Source organism: Sphaeramia orbicularis, chromosome 4 (genome assembly GCF_902148855.1).
Source record: "Sphaeramia orbicularis chromosome 4, fSphaOr1.1, whole genome shotgun sequence".
NCBI lineage: Eukaryota > Metazoa > Chordata > Actinopteri > Kurtiformes > Apogonidae > Sphaeramia > Sphaeramia orbicularis.
In genome coordinates, this window is record NC_043960.1 from 1963985 (window position 1) to 1985639 (window position 21655).

At 37.4% G+C, this 21655-nt stretch overlaps 1 protein-coding gene across 2 annotated transcripts in view; it reads left to right on the plus strand.

Annotated features, from left to right (window-relative positions):
- fcho1 (FCH and mu domain containing endocytic adaptor 1) overlaps nucleotides 1-21655 on the plus strand; it is a 128496-nt gene that overhangs the window by 13104 nt on the left and 93737 nt on the right. For both annotated transcript variants that reach the window (XM_030132489.1, XM_030132490.1), the window contains exon 2: nucleotides 13354-13404. In XM_030132489.1, coding sequence (XP_029988349.1) covers nucleotides 13378-13404 — 27 coding nt within the window. In that variant the 5' untranslated portion in view covers nucleotides 13354-13377. The remainder of the gene's footprint in view (nucleotides 1-13353; nucleotides 13405-21655) is intronic.

The following is a 21655-nucleotide window of genomic DNA, read 5'->3' on the forward strand; positions in this document are numbered from 1 at the left end:
ATCAGCAAAGTAATGCCGTAAATCTTATTGTCTGAATAAAAGGGTTAAAGGCATGTTAAGTGCAAAGGGAGGTCACACTGAATACGACCACTTCTGTTTCTGTTTTTTTTCCCTGAAACTCTTGTTTTTCCTGCTGTAAATAGTTCAAATATATGCAGATTGGATCTAAATACAGAGACAAATGCATATGTGGTATAGGGCTGTGTATTGGCAAGAATCTGGCAATATGATACAAATCATAATACTAGAATCACGATACGATATATCACGATATTATTAAAAAAGCAATTTTTTATTGTTTGTTTTTTTTTTTAAAGATTTTTTAAAAAGATTTTAAAGTTTTTTTTTTATTATTTTTATTATCATTTATTCATTTTACATTCATTTATTCATTTATATTTTAAAGATTTTTATATATTTTTAAGAATTTTTCCTGGAAGAACTGAATTACGCCACAAATATGCACAAATACAAAACACATTTTTATTTGATCGAAACAGGATCTAATGCTATATCACAAAATCTTCCTGTGTTAAAACTTAAATTATGTTTTACAGACATTACAGTTTCAGATCCTGCTCAAATGTTCATATTCTATTAGTTCACAACTAACATCATAACATTATTTTTGTGCAATCCCAAAAAAGGAACTACCATCTGCCTCTCAGACAGTAAACAGTGCTTTTAGGATGCTTCACATAACCATTATTTAATAAAACAGTGTTTAATTCTAATAAATAAGATTAAAAAACAATAAAGAAAACCGAAAAACAAAAATGAACTTCCGCCATATCTGCAGTTGAATAAATACCTAAAAATGTCGATACAGTACTTTTAAATATTGATACAGTATTGTGAAATGAAATATCGCGATATATTGCAGAACTAATATTTTCTAACAGCCCCAGTGTGGTAGTGCTGCAACAATGAATCAGTTAAATCGATCGAAATCTATTAACAGAGTTGGCGACGAATTTAGCAGTCGATTTGTTGGGTCTTGAGCATGTTGGTATTGGCATGTGCACGCTGTGTAGTGTAACAGAGGAAAACAGAGCAGCATGGCGGAGGCTTCGGGTGCTGGGTCAGATTTTTAAAGCTAGCTTTACATTATGTTCGTGGTGGCTACGGCAGCCCCGTTTGCCCGAAACGTAGTGCACGTTTATGTAACAAAAGTTGAATAGTATGATGAGTTGAACTGTATGATGTCTTTATTTGTGCTTTGCATTATCTTCTGTACTTCACTGCAATTTTCAAAGGATTTATGTTGGGCGCTTGCGCACGCAGCGACTGGCAGTGAGCAAAAGCTTGCTGCAAACAAATCTACCCACGGGTACAAATAAAGTCAACTTGAACTTGAACTTGGGGAGAAAAAACTGGTCGAAATCCCATGGCACACTATGTTTCCGACAAACGGGGCTGCTGTGGCCACCGCAAACATAATGTAAACCAAGCTTAAGATAATGCACATGTTGAGATTACTTTAGCCTGCTAGCTAGTAAGACACTATCACTGTAATTATAACGGTTTCATCCATCTCCGTTTACCAGGCCATCAGGCTAATGTTACCTATCATTGACTGGAACTAACACATACAACGCTGAAGACTATAGTTCCCTAGTCTCTAGCCATAAGAAGTCTAGGTAGCAGGCTAGCACTCGCTAACTATAGCTGAAGCCATTGCAGGGATGTGATCATTAGTGACTTATCTGCAGCCTGTATTGCTGTGGGTTAAATGTTGATCTTTGAGAATTGAGTCTTTTGTTTATCCAATGAATCGATTAGTTATTAAAATAATCTGCAGATTAATCGATTGTTAAAATTATTGTTTGTTTTGGCCCTAACGTGTGAACATAAGAACTTTACTAAAACAACAAACCTAATGTGGGATGAGGACTTTTCCACAGAACTTTGACTTTAGCGTTTTAGCCTAGATCAGTGTGAACAGATTCCTGAAAACACAGGAACCCATGCTGATCACATTTAGAGACAGAGTACACAGAGGGATGTGAGTTTCAAGCAGAATTCTCTGAGAATCACTGGAAGGTAGCCGTGACTGTTGGAATATTGGGGGTTATTGTACAGCTGATGGTGACATCAGGAGTTTTATCATAGTTTCTGTCATGGCTGCTGCTTTATATAAACCCTTTATATGCAATGAAGGATTTCTGCCGGATTAAAACATGCGATGTGAGCTCGTACAGCAGGAGTGGACTAAACTCGGATTTATCTTCTACAGACTTTTGACAACAATGAGTTGGAAAAATGAGTTGGTGAAACTTGCTGCCCTCTACTAATGAACCGACACTGTTGATAAGTATTAATTACACTGGTTGTCGTCTGACAGGTTCCAGCCCTGGATGATGTATGCAGCACATTCTGACAGAATGACAAACACACAAGCACCAGGAGTTGTTCTGGTTTATCTGATGGTTTTACTATCAGCTGTAGTTTAATAGATCTTAACCTACATGTATATATAATTATCTCAACTGTGTACTGAATGAACCCAAATTCAATCATACATATTTATGCAGAAAATCTAACTAAACAGATAAATATCATCCATTGGTGAAATGACAACTTATCATACAGATGACTGCCATCATTGGTCAAGATCAGCAAATTCTGGCTGAAACTGATGTTACTGATGCTCTAAATATCAGTGCATGCCTAGAAAACACATGGACTACCAAATAATAGCTGCATTAACTGATTTTGTTTTTAAATAATAGAAAGGCTAATGAAATATTTAAGAGCCGTGACCCATTCCTACCATCACAACTATTATCTTGCTTTTCAGTTAGATACGAAGGATTCTCACACAATTAATAATAAATAATACAAGTAATTCTTTTAACCTGGTGGATTATTACAGACATAAATTTCTACATTAAGAATTGATTCCAAAGCAGTTACAAGAGGCCAGGTTTTATTAACCAGGGTAGAGCTTTACTCATTCATAGGAAAAAGACATTTATTTAACAAATCTAATTCAGGATTTTATTGAACATCATTGGATAAGTCAAATTAATATTGATTGGGATAATAAAAAAAAAACACCCTAGAGCTCATAATAATAATTTAATGTAATTCTAGAAATATCATTTGAAATTATAGCCGAAATATTAATCAAACTTAACTGTTTTATGCTCTGATTGGTGGAAATGGCTTCATTTCGTTATAAATGTACAAATATATTTCTAACAGCTTAAAACCTACAGGGTAAATGGATATATTTTACATCAGTAAATCATTTGTAGTTGCTTAAATATCCTCCTGAGACCCAACAATGCATTTTTGTCCTCTGTAGGGGACAACAGTTTGACAGTTTTACATAAAAAAACTGCTGTTTATTGTAAAGGACATTCTGTTAAAAAATAAACCATTAAATAAAAATGTTTTTAATAATGTATCTGAAAAAAACTGTTCCATTACGCAGGTTCCAATCAAGACAATTGTTTAATGTAAAAAAGCTAAAATTTTCACTTTCCTGGGTCTCAGGAGGATATATGAAAAAAACACCACATATGCTGTGTACCATAACTTCTTTTTTCCTCCTCGTCTTTTCTGAATATATACATGACTTTTAATATCTTGAATCCTGAATTGTATGTTTATTTTGGTCAATGAGAAGCTTTAGCATCCACCATTTGTGATGATCACTGATGTAATAGACTGACATGAGTTCACATATGGTTCATTTATTATTCTATTAGATTTACTGCTTATTTGTCTTCTGTGATTGTTAATTAAACATCTTTTGCTGTTCATCTGTAGCTGCTCGGTTGCGGAGTGAGCTAAACCGAGATTTTTGCAGGCATTTAATTTGTGAATAAAAAATGATCTTGGCTGTGGGAAATCAAGGTCACCGCTCGTCCCACTTCTTCTCTGGGCTTTGTTTGCCTCAGAGCTGAGCTGATTTCAGCTAAATGTCGAGTTGGAAGCAGATGGAGAATGCTGGATGTCAGCTACTTCTATACATCCCACCGTGGCTCGTGTCCACGTGGGGACCGGTGCATACTTTCACTGTCCTGTGTTGTGCATCGTGCTGTGTCATAGCAGTGAGGATTAATGCAAAAAGGGCTAATTATCTCAGATCTACAGTGTGTTGCAATATGGCCCACCAGGCTGTCAGGAGAAGAAAGGCCTCAACATGTTAGTGGGTCTGGTTTTACCTGATGTCCTCCCTCTGCTCAGCCCCTCTGTTGGACTACAAACCATCTGGTGGGTCCATCAGGAGCACAGCCGCCCCTCTGCATTGGTATTTTGGAATAAAACCTCCACACAGGCTGCATTTGTTCATGATGGTTTCATGCACTGGTGACCTTTTTAGAAAGCGTGATCACTGATGCTCTTCATTCTCCTTATTGGTTTGTTTGACTATTTTCTGAAGGGTGAAAAAAATATACAGTTGTGTCCACAGTCGTTGCCTCTGTACATACTTGTGGAAGAGGGTTGGGTTTACTACAAACTACTGTTGAAGTGAGTCAAAATAATAAATACTAGGCCTGTAACGGTACACAAAATTTTCAGCTCAGTACGTTTTTGGTTTTGAAAGCCACAGTTTGTTTTTTTTTTTTTGGTTCGGTATGGGAAGAAAGAAGACCCCTCAAAATGTCTTTAATGTATTTATTACAAATTTTTGAACATTTTTCCCCCAATTTTTGGAGACAACAGAATATAGAAAAATAAGAGTAATACAATTCTGTTGCTATAAATCAAATAGAAAATAAAATAAATAAAATATTATTAAATGTTTTTTAAACATTAGTATTGCGCTTTTCCCTGAAAGGTCGTTTTGAACAAACAACAAAATTCTAACCCCAGTTCTGTCAGTTTATATTCTACATAAAAATAACCAAAAGAAATTCCACATGAAGTGCAACATTAACAAGAGGGGAAACTAGTAATCTGTTTAAACAAACTGAAGAGCAACATTAACAAGAAAATTAACCAAATTATTTATTTTAGGACAGAGAACAAACTGTTTTTACTGTTTATTTGTGTGTGTGCATGCGTGCGCAGGGTGCGGTTTTTCAAAAAGGGGGGGGGGGGGGGGGGCGGGTTATGTACGTGGGGGTGTGGTCCATAACTAACACTGGAATGAAACAAAAGTGAAACTTTAGTTCAACTCCAGGCTTCTATTCCTCTACTATGCAGTATGTGAGTGTGTGAGAGAGAGAGAGAGAGAGAGAAAGAGAGAGACCATGTGAAACTTGCGCAGATTTAAAGTTCTGCATTGAATGACGTCTTCAGGTACTTTTTCTTTTTCTCATCATACTGTGCTGTTCGGGTACAGCTGTGGACTGAACTGAACAGGTGTGTACTGAAACGGTTCAGTACGTGTACCGTTACAGGCCTAATAAATACCTAAATGGACTTCTATGATGGTTTTTAAACAAATGTTTGAGTTCTTATTATTTCTCAAAGTCAGCAATTCCAGTTGAGAACTCTAATTTTCAGCCATTATTGGAGCCAAATTCTGCAGATACTGAAGGAGTGATATTTTGCTTTTTTAAATGGAATTCTTCATTTTCAAACATTTCCCTGTGGTCTCCATAAACTGTAAATGCTCTGCTTGGGTCTGAATTCTTCATTAATTCAACTCCACAGGTCCATCTTTAACCCTATTTCTGACTAATGACACCAGAAAGGTCATTTTGAGCGCTGGCCCTTTAAATGCAAATGAACCACTTAGGCCCCACCCCCTCTTGGTTGTTGACCGTGCTTTCTGTCCCATCCAGCCATTTGTGTTCATTAATACAACCAGCAACTGAACATTTTAAGTAATCAGCTTGAAGTTTGGACATATTTTCAGTTTTAACTACAACTACTGCTGCTGCTAAACAGTTAGGTCTATGGTGTACTCAGAGAAATGTTCGTCTGAAGTCTCATATGTGCAGATGTCATGACGTAACTAGTTATAGATGTAACAAATTAAGCAGGAATTCAAACAGGTTGTAGAAATCCACTCAATTTTTGCCGGAATGAATATAAAGATAGCTTTGCAGCACCTGGAGGGTTCAAATTCAAACTGTATGAACCATTAGGGTCCAAATACACAAATAAATGAACCACAGACTAATAAACGTGGGTTTAGCAAAAATATGACCGCTTTAAACAAATGTTTCAGTTCTTATTTTTCCTCAAAGTCAGTAATTCCAGTTGAGAACTCTAATATTTTCAGTCATTACTGGAGCCAGATGTTAATAGCTTATGAACATCAGCTCTGGTTTAACTCAACTCAAACCATACTTTTCTAGATATGGATTTATCTGTCAGTTGGATGTCATTCTTACTCTTAAGCTAGCTAGAGGAGGTGTCTGGGGAGAGGGAGGTCTGGGCATCCCTGCTTAGACTGTTGCCCCCATGACCGGCCCCGGATAAGCGGAAGGAAATGGATGGATGGATGGATCTTACTCTTAATCTGTTCTAAATTACACTTTACTTCAATTTATTTGACATGTTAGCCCTAGTATTTAATCACGTTGTTTGCAGGGTAACTCTTGCACACGTTGTATTTGTGTTTTAACAGTTGACATTTAAACACCTAGTATTCAGGGAGTCCATGGATCTATAAAAAGCCTTATATGTGATTTTTTTCTCCCCTAAATTAATTGTGGTTTGATGCGATGACAGACGTCCACCTGTTGATGCTTCCTGTCTATTTTTATGTAGATTGTATCCAGAGACATTTTCATCTGATAACGCTGCAGAAAACAAATGAACTGAGATGGCCTTCATAATTTATTTGATGTATTTTGCTATTATCAGATTCTGTCGTGCTTATTATTATAATTTGCTGTAATTATTCAAGCACTTTTGTGAGTTTGAAACAAAGTGATCATTGTTAAAGCCCTCCCCCTTCCCACACACAAAAAAGAATATTTATTTAGCTATATATTTTCATATCACACAGATTTAATATGTTGGCTGTTAAGCATTTTTAGCCGTTTTCTAGACCACAATGACTAGATTCCCAGTCACAAACAACACCATTTTGTTTTAGCTGAATTAAATGCTTTTATAACACCCTCTGTGGCTTAGTCACAGCGTATGCTTAAATGACAAATCTTTAACCACAAAATACTTTAATGATATTGTCAATGAACCTGCGCGCCAGTTTTTGTTCTATTAGTGAAGTATTTTCCATCGGGACCAGACTAATTGATTGGCTGCTGTATTCGATTACACAGACTTCAGACAGATGTAACTAATATACAGAAAATGAGATTGTTGCCAAACATTTGATCCATCAACAAGCCTACACATTAGCTCAGTAGTCGAGACTAATGGATTAGAGGGGAACTGGTACAAGTAAGGAAAACCCTGAGGTGATGCATTAAAAAAACAAACTCAGACAAATGTTCAAGCATGAATTTTGGCTTTAATTCAATATATATCAAAGTATAATGTTGGGATGTTGTTGCAAATCACTTAACATTACATGGAAGGATCACCCTGTCCCTTTGTAGTGTTTCCGTTGGTCTTTCTGTATGTTTCTGTGGCCTCCTCTCCCACTCCCACTCCACAGACTGCTGTTCTGCAGGGACCTCCAGTCCCACCACTGAGCTAATTAACAAGGTGTGAGAGGTGGATGTGTGTGTAGGTGTTGCGGTGTGTGTTTGTGTATATGTTGCTGCTGCCTGATGCCAGATCCCCAGGCCTGCGCTGAGTGTGTGCCAATACAAGGAAAAGGCTGTTGTCAGCACACACACTCACACACAGAAGAACCGATAGCAGGACGCGGTACGAGAGCAGCCCCGGGGAAACACTTTGCTGTTATGGATTTAACTTGGAATTGGTCGGAACAACTTTGAACATCACAGACTGGAGGGTCAGAAAGTGTATTCCCAGCTGCAGCTCCAGCCTTCTTTGCATATCACAGTGCATGTAGAAATAAATATATCTACAGAGTAGGGATGTAAACAATTAATCGACTATCAATTAATTGTCGATACGAATTTGTCCAGTTAAATTATTAATTATCGGTTAATTGCCCTTTTCCATGGTGGGATTTGTGGTGTCGACAGTAGGGGGCGCCACTGCCCAAACTAGGCTTCATCGTTGAAGTTGAACAACACTACGGCTGGGATAGCCGGTCATCGAACCGGATCGTGGCGTTGATGAGTTAGGTTTTGGGACATGGTAGAGCGAAACACAGACCAGCCCGTCTGTTTGTGGGAGCGGTGCACCCCCGCCTAAATACACACACAAATGTGGGGTCGGTATTGGATCGGAGCATTTTCCCTGGAGGTTGGTGTAGTCCACAGTCATCAGGACTATCTGGTCAGTGAGAAGTAGAGTCCGACCGATATGGGATTTTTGGGGCCGATTCTGATATTGGGGTCTAAAAAAAGCTGATATCCGATATTGGCCGATAACCGATATATTAGCCAATATATGAAACAAGAACACTGATCTACACAGGATATAATAATCTTATATTAGATAATTGTGGACAGGTGGAGAAACAGTTGCATAAATCTTTCTTTATCTCACACAGATAGTTTACACAACTTTCAAATGCAAGCTATGGAATCACAAAAATAATTAGAGCAAAAAATATGACTTACCAAAATATTACTTACTACTTTTCACTCTCAAATTTGGATGTGTCTGCCTCACAGCACTACAACTTCCCATGTGGACTAAGGACTAAACTGAGCATGTGCAGAGTGAATTAGGTGAGTCCTAAGTTGTTCCTGATTGGAGCAACTGCAAGAGTTACAACTGACCTGAGTTACAACTGTCCCCGGTCTCCCCTATACTATTAACACCCAGGCCTGCTGGCAGAATGAAACTGTGAGGGAGACGGGAAGTGCACAGACATCGGTGTGTGTGTGTGTGTGGGGGGAATACTTCAGAAGACGGGGCGGGAGGCCTGTGATTTTCAGAGCGGGGGGGGGGGGGGTTAGTGGTCTATCCTTGTCAGAGTGCGCTGTAGCGGTCCGTGATTTTTGCCGGGGATTAGCAGTCCATCCTTGTCAGAGCGTGCAAGCGGGGGGGGGGGTTTGGTCTGTGATTGTGTGTGTGTGGGGGGGTGATAGTGTCATTGTCCGAGCAGGAGTGAAAGTGAAACTAACTCACTTTACTGTTCCTCTAACTCTCCGGGCAACACACACACACACACACACACACACACACACAGGAGCAACGAGCAACAGAATCTCTGTGCACCAAAAAAGTTAGTATATCTGCTACATATTAGCTGATGGTTAATCGGTGATACGCTATAATTGGCCAGCTGATTAATCGGCCGGGCTCTAGTGAGAAGGAAGTTGATGACATCATCTGGCCCACAGGTATGTCCTGTGGTCACCCCGGTGGGCCATAGAAAAACAGCCGGGGGGGGCACAATCTCTGCTGAAATCTGGCTCCATCATGTCAGCGACTGATGCAAAGTCAGAACTGCCCATTTCCTCTAAACTGCTCCTCTTCAGATCCCTTTATTTTATTGAATTTCTCTGCAGAATTTCTTTAGTTCTACTCCGTAAATGTCATTGCCTGTTCTGTATCCAATGGTTCAATAAGTCAGTCAATAAGGAATATGACATGCTTTTTTCATGAAATATATAAACAATATGTAGCCTTAATTCTTATAGACCTGATCCAAAGACAAATTCAGCTTCTCAGGAAAATCGCTGCTTATCAGTTAATCGATAAGGTCAACCAACTAATGATTAATGAATTCATTGATAATTTGCATTCCTACTACAGAATTATAATCCAGCCTGCAGCTGGGTCAAGCACACATCAAGCATTTTCTGAAAAACATGAAACGAGAAAAATAATGTTTTTTTAAAGCCACCGCACTGTGTTTTTGAAAAGGTTAAAAATACTTGTGGGAATTAAGTAGTGAAATCATTGTGCAAAACATACTCCAGGTGCTGAGTCCAAATACTGTACATGCTTCCTGTTTTCATGACACTGCAGATGGTGCCTTTTTAAAAACACATTCAGTGATTCCTATTAATGATACAGACTGTGTTTGACTCTGCTCACTATAATATTTTCTGTTCATTATAAAATGGTGACAAAGTTAAACATGTTAATGAGGTGTATTAAACTTGGAGTGTGATGTAAACGTTCAGAATGCACGGCAATGAAAATGAAACTAAGTGCACAAACTACATTTTGCATTATGCACTCATTTGCATGCATGTCCGTGTGCAAAATGTACAATGGAACCAGACCCTGAACCTTTTGAAACCACATGAGTCATAGTGGCAATTGTGAAAAAGCTAAACAATGAGAAAACAACATCAAAATTACATCAACGTTACTGTCATGTCACTGTCCCCCACATTATGATGACTTAATGTAAATGTAAATATTGTATATTATTGTACATAATTTTCCTTGTCGCTTGGTGTCACTTGAGTAAAGGTTATGGAAAAAAACAAAACAAAACATTACTGTCATGTGTTCATCCTCCTGAGACCCAGCAATGCACTTTTGTCCTGTAGTGGACAAAACTTTCAGTTTTACCCAAAAAAACAAAAACAAAACAAGACTCTTGTAAAACTCTCCATATTCCTCATTTGTGATGTCATCTGGGTTTCTGTCCACTGCAGAGGACATTCCATGTATCTCCAGTGTATGTGAAAAAACTGTTGGATCATACTCTTTCCAATCAAGGCAATTATTTGATGTAAAAAAAGCCAAAACTTTTACTTTCCTGGGTCTTTGGAGGATGTTTGCTAACTAGTAATTGTTAGCAAATATACTGTGTGACATGAACAATTATCTAAGCTGTCAAATCTTAGACCAAACATCCATTTTTTCACAGAATGAAAAGAATGTCAGGACTGACAGCGTGTCAGAGCAAAAATACAACACTGACAGAACATAATACATCCATGACATGAAATGGAGCTTCAAAACAGTTTCTGTAGAAATGAAAGTTTAATACCATGCTAACGAGGACCGTCTGTCTGTTACTGTGCAAAATTATTATTACAATTAAAACCTCGATAGTGAAATGTTATAATTGTACATTTTTGTTTAATTTCACATTAAAAAAATAGGTTGCAAACATGTTCTGGTCTTTCATGTAACCTTTCAGTTAATCTAAAATTTTCAGCTAAACAAAAAAGTATTGGAAAAAGGTTAAAAAGAAAGGATCAGTGGCACATCAAGGTCTTGGCGTATCCTGTGGGAACCACTGATATTTACCTTTATGGTCCACAGACTGTGGAGTGTGTCCAGTACAAACCTTTCTTAAGTATATCAACAGTTTTCCAGACTATCTAAATAGATCTCAAGCAGCTGCAGTTTACTTGAATAAATACTGAACATTTGTTAACTCCAACCATAATTGAAATTCACAGCTTTATCAGCTATTCTGGTAACTTTCCTCCACCACTGTCGTATACATGTGATAGTTCAATTATCAACATAACCATGACAACAAGAGACATTTACTGGCATATAATTTTGAAACATAGAAAATCTGTTATATATCTTTCTTCTGTGCTCATTCTCCACTAAATAACAATATAATAGGAACAAGATTATACCATTAAAAGAGCAGTGAATGACATTAAAATAATGAAAACATATAATTTCTGATGAATTTTAGTCATCCCCAAGGGGAAATTTAGTCTTCAGATGATCATCATGATTATTTAAAACAGTTATGATTATTTCAATAGATTGCAATGCAGTGATAATGTAATGGTGTTGCCACGACAACCCATTCTCTGTTTGAGTGACGTCCACTTATTATCTACTCCTGTAATGAAGAAGTGTCATCCTCTGTTTTGGCAGTGAAACATGTGCTGTGTGTGTTTACATGGCTACCCAGTGTGCAGGAAAATGCGGAACCAGTGATCAGAAATAACAAAGAGAATAAACAATAAACATAATTGCTGTTGAATTGGGATATTTTGGATTTTTTTTTCACTTATGTTTTTATTGAAATTTTATAGACACACACAGTCACCAAAAACAACAAAAAATGAGCACACAAACCTTGCTTGGGTACGCTACACGACACTACATTCACATTATTGAGTCCTTTCACCATTCTGGGTTCTGTAATCAGTCCATTTATTCCATTTTTTGTCCATTTGTGCTTCTTGACGCAGTTTGTGAGTTATTTTTTCTGTTGTATACTGTATATTCTGCCAATATTGTGATCCATTAGTTCTTTGTTGGTGCTTCTGTCTTTCCCAGTTCCTTGCAATAGGTATATTTTGGATTTTAAAACCCATCTTTTCTGGTTGGCTTTTGAAACAATGTGAGACATTTGAAGGTATTATTTTTATTCTGTTGTTTTTATTTGGTAGTGGTTTATTGTTCTTATATTTTTGTTGTTTTTATTTGTATGGCTTTTTATGTTTTTTTTTTTAATCTATTCTTGTGTTTTATTCTTTTATTTGGGTTTTATTTATTCTGTACAGCACTGTTTTCTTCTTTGGACAGTTTTATGTCTTTTAGTCTATTCTGTATTTTATTCATTTATTTTGTTTTTTATTTATTCTTCTGTGCAGCACTTTGGTCCACTGCAGTTGTTTTGAAGTGCTTTACAAATAAACTTGGATTAGATTGGATAGTGACAATGACCTTGATGACAAGAAAACAGAGCCACTGTACCATTTGTCCGCCTTCATTGCAGTATTGTCCACAAAAATTGCAATAGACTATTGACTTTTTTTTTTTTAACTACATCCTGTGGGGAGTCTTCTGTACAGGCGTGTCTTTAGAACAAAGAAAGAAAGGAAGTTGTTTCACCTGCAATAACACTATGTCATGAAAAAGAAAATCCAAGTGCTGTGTCAAAACAAAACAAAAATCCAGAAGTGGAGTCTAGGAGAAGCGACTGAAGGTGTAAAAGCTGAGCACTGTTGTCGGTATTCAGTCAGCAGATATGAAAAATGCGGTCACAGATGTGAGAATGGGACTAAATATGAGTCGAGCTAACAGAGCTCAGGACTGTGACCCATTTCACAAGTGCTGATCACCTCCTCTGTGGCTTCCAACATCCATCCCTCCCTCCCTCCGTCGATTCGTTTCTTCTTCTCCTGTATTCCCTCACTCTCCTCCCCCATCGCTCCTGTCACTCCACCCCCACCCCCAACCCTCCACCCCCCATCTCCTCCGTCCTCCGAGTCTGTCTTTGAAGTAATCTGTGAGTCTTCCCCTCAGGATCAGCCTCCTACACCGACCGAAGCACTTTCCAGGAGCTTGTTTGTGTGCAATTTACTGAAACTCTTACATTGCATTTTTATTGTCAGAGGGCAGGGAAAACATTTTACAGTTACAAGAAAGAAAGTGGAGGTCAGGCTGATTGAAGGGGCTAAGTGTGCAAGTGTCTGCGCTCTAATGCAGCTGTCTGTCTTTTTGCAGATTGCTGTGAATCTCTGAGTGAAGATGGCCTTCTTTCAGAACAACTTCTGGGTAAGTTCTCAAACACCAGCTGGAAATGAGTCAGACTGAAGAAGGCGATGCTGAAGAATCCATTTATTATTCGTTCTTTTCATATTCAAAGGAGAATCCACAATGGGAAAATGAAAAAATGACTCATTATTTCAAATCTGGCGATACGATACAAATCACAATAGTAGAATCATGATGCAACATATCATGAGACTGTTAAAGAGACAATGTTTTGTTTGTTCCTTTTTTTCAAATGATTTTTCCAGGAAGAATTGAATTACACCAGAAATCTGCACAAATACTAAACACATTTCTATTTGATCACAACAGGATCTAATGCTATATCACAAAATGTTCTGGTGTTCAAACTTAAATTCTGTTTCACAGACATTACAGTTTAAGATCCTGTTCAAATGTTCAGATTCTTTTAGTTCACAACTAACATCAGAACATTTTTTTGTACAATCCCAATAAAGGAACTACCATCTACTTCTCTCAGACAGTAAAAAGTACTTTTAGGATGCTTCAAATAACCATTATGTAATAAAACAGTGTTAAATAGTAATAACTAAGATATAAACAATACAGAAGAACAAAAAAACAAAAATGAACCTCCACCATTTCTACATTTGAATAAATACCTAAAAATATCGAAACAGTACTTTTTAAGTATCGATACAGTATTGTGAAATGAAATCTAGTGACATATTGCAGAACCGATATTTTTGAACACCCCTAGTTATTTCATTATTCATATACAAATCAAAAAACGAGTTGTTTTTCAGTCTTTCGATTGTATGCACAAATTAAAAATTAGAAATAAGCAAATGGACCAAATGTCGGGTTTCATGTTGACATTTTCGATACCCGGTTTGATACGACCTGGAAGTTACTGACTTCTTCGTGTGTTATGTGAAGTGACTTCTACTTAGATTGGCTACTATGGCCGCAATGTATTAGACAAAACAACAATACCTGAAAGATCCACATGATTTTTTTCACTTGTCATGTCGTCTTCCTTGAGAGTAACGCATTTGCTGCCTCTGAATAACATGAAATTCTCCATTACCACAGAATGCATTGGGCAGAAAACCAGCAAACCCACGACTTCCAGCTCAACACACAAAGAAGTCAGTAACTTCCGGGTCATACCATATCAGATATAAAAAATGTCAACATGAAACCCGATATTTGGTCCATTTGCTTATTTCCAATTTTTAATTTGTGTGTACGATTGAAAGAATGATTTTTGATTTGTACATAATTAATGAAATAACGAGTCATTTTCTCATGTTCTGATTGTGGATTCTCAATTGAATATGAAAAGAACAGATGATACACGGATTCTGAAGTCTGTTAAAACTCCAGAACTGCTCTTTAAACATCCTCTAATTTCAATGTTTCCCTTCTCTGTGGATGCATTTCCCACATAGACGGTGCACCTGTGTGTCATCAGGGCCTCGACTTTGATCAGCATCATGTACCTAAAACTCCCTGAATCACGACTATGAGTCATACAACTTTTAGAGTTCATTCATATTCTGTGGCTGGATGCTGCTTGTCAGTTACACGCAGGAAGCTTCTGCTGCATTCCTCGTCCAGTGTCTTCTAAAAAAAACAACATTGGTTTTATCTGTAAGCTTCTTGAGGACTTAAAAACGCTGTACGTGGTTTGTTTTAACATTCTGTGGTCGTTATTTCTGAAAACTGGCGGTCTATTAGAGGGGTCAGTGCCGTTTTCTGTAGTGATGCAAAGCTTTTTTGTCTTTTTCTGCTCTTTTTGTGGCTGTTAATGAAGGTCATGGCAAGTATTGAAAGCATCACAACAGTATCCTATCAGTCTCTTGGGTAAACTTTAGGGATGATACCAGTAGAATCTCATCTTTATATAATTCAGGCTGATGAAACACCAAATGAGCACAGACCGAATCTAGAGATAGAAATTGTCTTTGTGGAAAAAAACAGTAGGCAGATGCTGGTTTTCAGCATCACTGCAACTGCTCTATTATCTCTGATATGTGATATTGTATTCTATCTGTTATGAGCCAGAAAATAGGATATCTCCTCAAAGCAATGTCTCGTTGATCAGTGAATCAGTGGCGCTTGTAAATGTGAAATATGTGGCGTTTCTGGATTTTAAGCCCATGTTACAGAAAATTGCTGCTGTTTCCAGCCTTATATGAAATTTCCTGATTTTACAGTTAGTGCTCTGAGTTTGACATCATAAGGTGCATTTCCATCCTGTGGTTTTTATTTTGAAGTTATCCGTATTATTTATTTTTATATTGCAAAACAGTTTGTACACTTGGGAGACTGTGAAGTCGGCATATTGGGAAAAAAAAGTAAATGCGAGTAAGTGCAACAGAAACAAATCTAGTGAATAGTTATCTGTCTGCGTGTATGGTCCAATAAAAACCCAACAGCTACAACAGAAATAGTAACAGAACTACTATATTAGATGGAAAAGGGCAATAAAATGCCTTCAAGGACTACAGAAAGAAATGTCAGACAAAGGCTTTGACAAACTGTGAAATGTGGGAGTAAGTCACAGCAAAAAGTACGTGTGGACTATTAACCTTTAAGTCTGGAGCGAGCCCTGCAAATAAAAAAACAAGGAAGACAAGTCATTGTTGAGTATAAACAAGTCAAGACGAGTTTAAGTCACTCCTGCTGATCTGTCATACATGGTAAGTGTAGCCATCCGTTCTGAACACTAATGGAAAGTACCATTTTAATTTCTGCAACATTATTCAGTCCTTCTCTTATTGCTTTATGATGATTGAAACCTAGAGCTGCAACCAGTTAATCGACTCAACGTCAGGGTTCTCGCTAGCGTCGTTGAACATCGGGGCCCCCGATGCTGAGATTTGACCCGCAACGCTTTCTTTCAACCAGTGTAGTGGTGTTTTTGTGTGTGTGTGTGATCGTCCAGCGTAATGATAACGACATTTGAATTTGGAAAAATATATTCCTTTGTCTTGGTGCAAAGTGCTGCAGACAGGAAATGAGAACAATAGAAGCCACACCCCTTTATGTGCCTTGGTATTATCTGACGCCCGCCTGCCAACATCACTTGCCTTATGCTCCCGGACCCCCCTACAAAACTCGCACCATGTACACAGGCGCTCCGCATACATGGTGCCCCTATGCTGTGAAAAAATCCTAGTGCGAACCCTGAACGTGATCCAAAAAAAAATCATTCAACCACAATTCTCCTGAATCACAGCTTTGTTTCTTTCATTTTTCTGCTGTTAAACATTGGTTCCACTGTTGTGTTTCACACGGACGCTTATTGTGACGCACAAAGAAGCTTCAATTCAGGAAAACTGCAATAGAATATTTCCCTTCAATCAATTCAAGTCAATTAATCGAATCGTGACTTTTTGCTTTCGCTTCAAGCACCTAATGCAGCTCTAATTGAAACACATTGCATTAGAAATCACCCAGTTATTTTCTAAAAATCAAACCTCATGACTTCTAAACCTTTCTACGTAGGATAACTTGTCAGCTCATCGTCACAAATCAAAGCTGAGTCAAGTTGGGTTAAGTGTCTGAAAATTGACTTAAATCTGTCTTATACTTCCGATCATGTGACTTAAAGGGGTCATACTTTGCTAAACTCACTTTTTTTAGTCTTTGGTTCATTTATTTGTGTATTTGGATCCTAACAGTTCAAAAAGTTTGAATTTCAACCCTCCAGGTGCTGCAAAACTATCTTTATATTGATTTTTGGCAAAAATCGAGTGGATTTCTACAACTTCTTGTTAGTTCTTCTCGGTTCAACTGGACTGGTTTTCAAAAGAACTAAACCAGCCCAGCTGAACTGAGAAGAACTACCAAGAAGAACGATGACCTGTGCAAATGTAGTCTGGCCAACCATCCGTCTGTCTCAATGAGAAATCCATCTGAAGTCGTGGGGCTTGAATCCAAATATGAAGGCAGGAGTTACAGGTGCCGAGTAAACCAATCACAGATAAGACGGATGTGACGCTTTTGTCAGAGAACCTTGAGAATACAGGGTCTAATCTGTAATTCAGTCATTTTTGAATCAAGTAAACAACCGTCAACAGTTGTAAAGAGATTTGCGGGCTTAGAACTGACTTTTACTCGTGTTGAAAAGAAGTCGGTGCATATGACGCATTGCGAAACACCCGCCCCCCAGACTTGTGATTGGTCGGTATAGAACAGATCGTGCATTTTTCGCAGTGACTGGCCCACTTCCAGACTGTTTTCTCTGTACTGAAAACCGGATGGCTGACCAGACTGGGGCACATGAGAACCTACACAGACATCTTTTTGAAATTACATTTTCTTCTGCAAAATTCCTGAAAATTCTGTTAAAATTTACGATACATTTGGATGAAAACCCGATTATTGTTTTGTCATGAGATCATTGATAAGACGAACTGATGATCTTGTAGGCATATCATTTATTTTGGGACCGTTTTTCAATTCCCGTCTCTCATTAAATCATTAAATCCCCACCTTTATGTCACAGTATCACCCAACAGTTTTCCGACCCCAGCCTCACAAAAACAGCATTTATTACAGTTTATTGGATTGCTGGAGATCTTCCAGGTGTTCCTTTTAGACTTGTTACTCAGCATAGCAGTATTAGTAAATTATGGCATTAATTTGTGTAGTAATTAATGGCCTCATTAGCAATTTCTCACTAATGCTTCAGGTGGAAGAGCAAACATTCTCAGCCCTAAATTACTTTGTCAGCTGTTCCAAGGTCTCTCTCTTCTTTCATTATGTCTCTCGTCCTTCCTCTGTCCCAGCACACCTGGTGCATCTATTCCAGGTGTGTCCTACTTTTCTTACCTCTGCCTCATCCAAGTAAGAACAGAAGTCCTCAGTAATAGTTTGGCTTTTGGACTCAGAGGACCCGCTCAGTCTTATTTTGGGTAGTGGAATGATTGTGCACACATGTTATAAACCTGAAGGAATGGAGGATGTTTTATAGGGATGCACCCATACCGCTTTTTTCCAGACAGAGTACAAGTACAAGTACTTATATTTGAGTACTTGCCGATACCAAGTACCGATACAAGTCCTTAATAATCCCATTCTAGTTCTTAGTTCCTTTTGTAAATGTGCTTTATTGTCATTGTCATTAGTCTGACTGGAACAAAGTGCTGCTACTGACATTTAACCCTCTGGTATCTGGGTGTGCTTTTTAGGCACACTTTGCACTTCGTGTTAAAAAACTTCATATTATTTTTCACAATTTAAATAAGGTTAGAATTCAAAAGTTGTCCATTTGTGCATGATCTTTAAAATTCTGTCCACCAACTAAAATGTGCACATTGTAAACAAAAGAAAATGACCAGACTAGCATCTGTCTGCCAAGTGTGCATAAAACGCACTATTTCTAACATTAGAACCACTGTTTTTGATCCAAAGCCTTTAAGGCATAAATCCTGCTTTTACTGAGATCTGGGCTTCATTTGAGAGGGGAGGGTCTAAATTAATTTATTCATGTTGGTAATGTTGCTGTTAATCATTGACATATACCAGGATGCAAAAATCAAATATGTAATCCACTTTTTATGTAGTATTTTGAAAAACAAAACAACACAAAACATATTTTGTGTTTTTTGCATCAAAAAATGTCGTGACATCATGATGAAAAGAGATCGTTTAAAGGGTTAAAAAAATCTAAAATGAATGATTATTTGATCTGTATGATTAGGACTGACCTTGATTTACAAAAATAAAATCAAATTAGAGCAGAAAAATAAATCAATGTATGATATTTAATAGTTTGATTTATAGGTGTGCATTTTATGCACACTTAGTGACAGATGCTAGTATTTTTGAACATTTGACCTAGCGCCAAAAATAATAATGCAAATTAACCAGTGTTGGAGTTAATCACTGACATATGCCAGGATGAAAAAATTTAAATAATATGTGATCCACTTTTTATGCAGTGTATTGAAAAAAAAAAAAAATTTCTGTGTTTTTTGCATCCAAAAAAAAAGGTTTGTTTCCATTACAGACACGGCATTTAAAGGGTTAAAAAATGTGACAATTATTGAGTATTTGGTATTTTTATTTACGGCTCAAGTTGATGAAATAGAAAGAAGTGTAAAAGAATTAAAAACAAACTGTATGAAAATTTTTTTGACATTATTCCACAAGTGTGCCAAAAAGGCACACTTAGTGCTTAGTAAGGGCCTTGGTGGATGGGGTACCAGAGGGTTAATGTGTTAGAATGAGTGTTTCTCAATCAATCCACCACTAGGGGGCGCCGCTCTTAATTAACCATACTGGCCGAATACCACTAAGAAAAGTGAAGTTTTTTGAGAAGAAGAAGAAAGTCAGTAATAACAAACATGGAGATGACGACAAACATACTACTTTTACGAGTACGAGGACACATGCTGAGTATCGGACCGGATACCTGATACTGGTATCGATATCGGTGCATCCCTAATATTTTAAGTTTATTAGCTGTAATTCTTATAGTACTGGATTGGATTGGACTTGTTGCTGCTGAATATGATCTCTGGAAACTGCACAAAATGCTGGTCTGCAGGCAGTATTCAAAGGCAAGAAAACCAGAGCAGACTGGTAGGAAGGGAAGCAAACAGGGAGCGATGCAGCAAACAGCAGGAAGACAAAGTCAGAGAAACGCCTGTGCAGCAGAGATTACATTTTCGGCTTTGTCGCAGTGCTTGCCTGTGAAATGGAGGCAGAAAGAAGCTAAATCTGCTTGATAATTCCAGCAATTATTCTGTCCCGTTTGTGTGTTTACCCATACGTAAATGTTTCCCACCCAGCCCGCTCACAGACGCACATAGTGGTGTAATACAAATCAGCCCTTCAGTTAATTAGCCACCAGAGCCACTTGGGAACCGGTCACACACAGGGCCTCGTCTTGTTTGGCTCAAGAACATTCACAGCCGCTCACAAAGAGTCCTCATAGCACGCTGTCCTTTCCTATTAAGTATATGAGAGCTGTGCACATGGTCCACAGGGGAAACCCATCAGCTATAATTAAGTACATCCTCAGTAAATTAAGGCACTATATGTCTTAAGAACAGAGGTTTCTGTCTGTTTGGGGACAGGTTCTATTCATGGTTAGAAGGAAGAATGTTGCTGATAGATGATCAACAATGTCGGGCAAGTTTTTGGATCGTAACTAAAGCATTGGTTTTTCATCAGACTCATGGATATTATCGTACGAATGAATGAATGTTTATTTTGGACACATAAAAAGCACAATACACCACCAGCAAAAGCAAATGCGCAATATAAGACAACCAAAAAAGAAATGTATACTGTTACATGAAAGAAATATTTGATCCACTTGTAGTGATATTTACGTATCTGAAAAAGAGCAGGAAGAAGTCAAACACTTATTTAATCCCACCTCTTTATTGCAATACCACACGCAAACTATATCAATCTATATCAACCCTTTAGGCACCAGACATTTTTTTTCTTTTCCAAAAATATGAAATTTTGATATCAGAATTTAAAAAAGCTGTCAGTTTCATTCAGTTATGTTGCTTGTTCCAACGTTGGGACTTTGGCCCTTTTAATACCACATGCATGTATGTCAGTGTCAATCAATATAATAACTATCATTCATATCTCTCTCTATATATAGAGAGATAGATAGCTGGATGGATAGATGGATAGATGGATAGATGGATAGATAGATAGATAGATAGATAGATAGATAGATAGATAGATAGATAGATAGATAGATAGATATCTCATAATGCACATATGTAGTACATGTGCTAAATATAAACCCATATGAATGCAGTACACAATTGGCTGTAATTTACGATTTTCCTTATACTTTATACTTTACATGTTTATCTCAGTTATGTTTTTTTATATATAACACAACTCTATACATTTCTATAAATACAATATATAAAATTTATAATATATTCATGTATTCCACTACATACTGGCCAAGCCATCTATAGTACTACAGTAGTGAAGTAAACTACTAAAGTAGAGTTTATGGTGGGTGGTGATAATAAAAATGCTATTCAATGAATAATAATAATAATAATAATAAATGAAGAATAACTGATGGAATAACAAAAAGAAACTTTGATCAATAATGGTGCTAAAGCAACTGAAATCAGAACAATAAAAGAATAATTGTATCAATTAAATAGACGTTAAATTGATCAGCTACAACAACAACAGATGGAAGTAAGATGAAATTAAACCTTGAAATCACCTTAGGGATGAAGCTGAAGTGGACTGGAGTTTGGACTGGAGCCTTCAGACTGGTCAA